The sequence below is a fragment of the Sclerotinia sclerotiorum genome, genomic scaffold (assembly GCF_000146945.2).
Source record: "Sclerotinia sclerotiorum 1980 UF-70 scaffold_22 genomic scaffold, whole genome shotgun sequence".
NCBI lineage: Eukaryota > Fungi > Ascomycota > Leotiomycetes > Helotiales > Sclerotiniaceae > Sclerotinia > Sclerotinia sclerotiorum.
Window position 1 is genome coordinate 584,158 of NW_001820814.1, and position 1,505 is coordinate 585,662.

The 1,505-nt window shown below is 41.2% G+C and overlaps 1 protein-coding gene across 1 annotated transcript; it reads right to left on the reverse strand.

Annotated features, from left to right (window-relative positions):
- Positions 1 to 337: 337 nt before the first annotated feature.
- On the reverse strand, positions 338 to 778 carry SS1G_12888 (predicted protein; the record flags this gene model as incomplete). Its single annotated transcript, XM_001586260.1, has 2 exons — positions 338 to 475; positions 776 to 778. 2 exons carry the CDS (start codon positions 776 to 778, stop codon positions 338 to 340), a joined length of 141 nt encoding a protein of 46 aa, XP_001586310.1.
- Positions 779 to 1,505: the final 727 nt, after the last annotated feature.

Genomic DNA, 1,505 nt, shown 5'->3' on the forward strand with positions numbered 1-1,505 from the left:
TATGTATTACATAAACAGAACATCTGGAACCACATTTCCAATAGTATTCCTAGTTTAATATCGGGTCCCGTCATGGTTTCAACTTGAAGTTGAAACGGCAGCTGGATGACCAAACTGGACGCGGAGTTTCCAACCTCAATGACTCGGCTGCATAGTTGATTGATGCGGGGAAACATAATTATAGTTATTCATTAGTAGCTCGGTAGGGAATAATTATATGCATCGCATGGAAAAGGAAAAGAAGAGTGTGCGGTGGTTAAGAAATAGTAAGTAAAGCTGAACAATTTTACTCGTCCCATTCAAGCTGTCATTGGCAATATGAATACTCCTCAATAGCTCATCCGTAGAAGCTACCACTCAAGGAGTACTCAGTCCAGAACCATTCCTCGAAATCGAATTTGAGGTCCAAGTCTAGAGCATCTTCATCATTTCTAACATCCTCTTCCGCTGGCTCACCCTCGATACGCTCGACGGCCTGTATCCATCACGTCGCGCTGATTTTCAATGTCGTAAAACACAACATTAACTCTCTGAGCTAGGCGTGTAGAGCAGGTAGGACAGCAATAAATCTTGATGATTTGACGCCGTAGAAGAAGGACGAGTGGAAAAGGGGGTGCGGTGCGTAATGGCAAGCCAACGGGAGTCGGAGCTCTGGAGCGGGTATGGACTGATTGACCTTGGAGTCTGCAATTGCATGTTGAGATGAGCTTAGGGATGATTGAGGTAGTTTAGTTCTACTTGGTTAAAGCAAGAACTCCTTTGTATTACATCATACCATAAAAGCTACCTTAATGGGATTTATGCTATAGCCTCAACCGTAGAGCTGCGATCGCCTGATGGACTCGGGTTTCATTGAGTAGGTATTTGTTTGTAGGCCAGTACCTACTCTCGCCGTTCAAAGCCGCTATTACTAAAAGCTATGTTACGGAATAGCGATAGACACCTTGGATACTTATTAAACCCGAAAAGATTGACCGATCATCTTCCTAGAAAAGCACTACTCTTATTGGCTAGAATTGACGTCGCTCGATCACTCGATCGAATATATACAGAGTACTGGTGTACTCGAGTACTGTACTTTGAAATGACCCATAAAGTTATAGTCCTAAAACAAATCTTCCTAAATCTATAACCCTAGCCCAGCCTTAATAAAATCCCATAGATTGAGAATTTTATCCAAAATTTCTAGTAACTATATTCACCGCCTTTATTCTGCGAACTCTACTATTTATTAGGGTTTGGTTTGCGATTGATTAGATCCAGGAGATTTAATCTAGGGGTTGAAGTGAAGTTAAGTGTACGTATTTGGGCTTCTAGCTTCTAAAGACACTCGATATTAAAATTGCAAGAGATGATGATGACGACTATGTGTATAATAAGCCTGAGAAGTTTGGTGTACGACGGAAATTATCATTGCTTTTAAATACACCATTCCTTTTTTTCTTTTCTCCTAGGAAAGCTCCTACTAATTTATATGTGGTCGTTTACTCCGTAGACAGACAGTC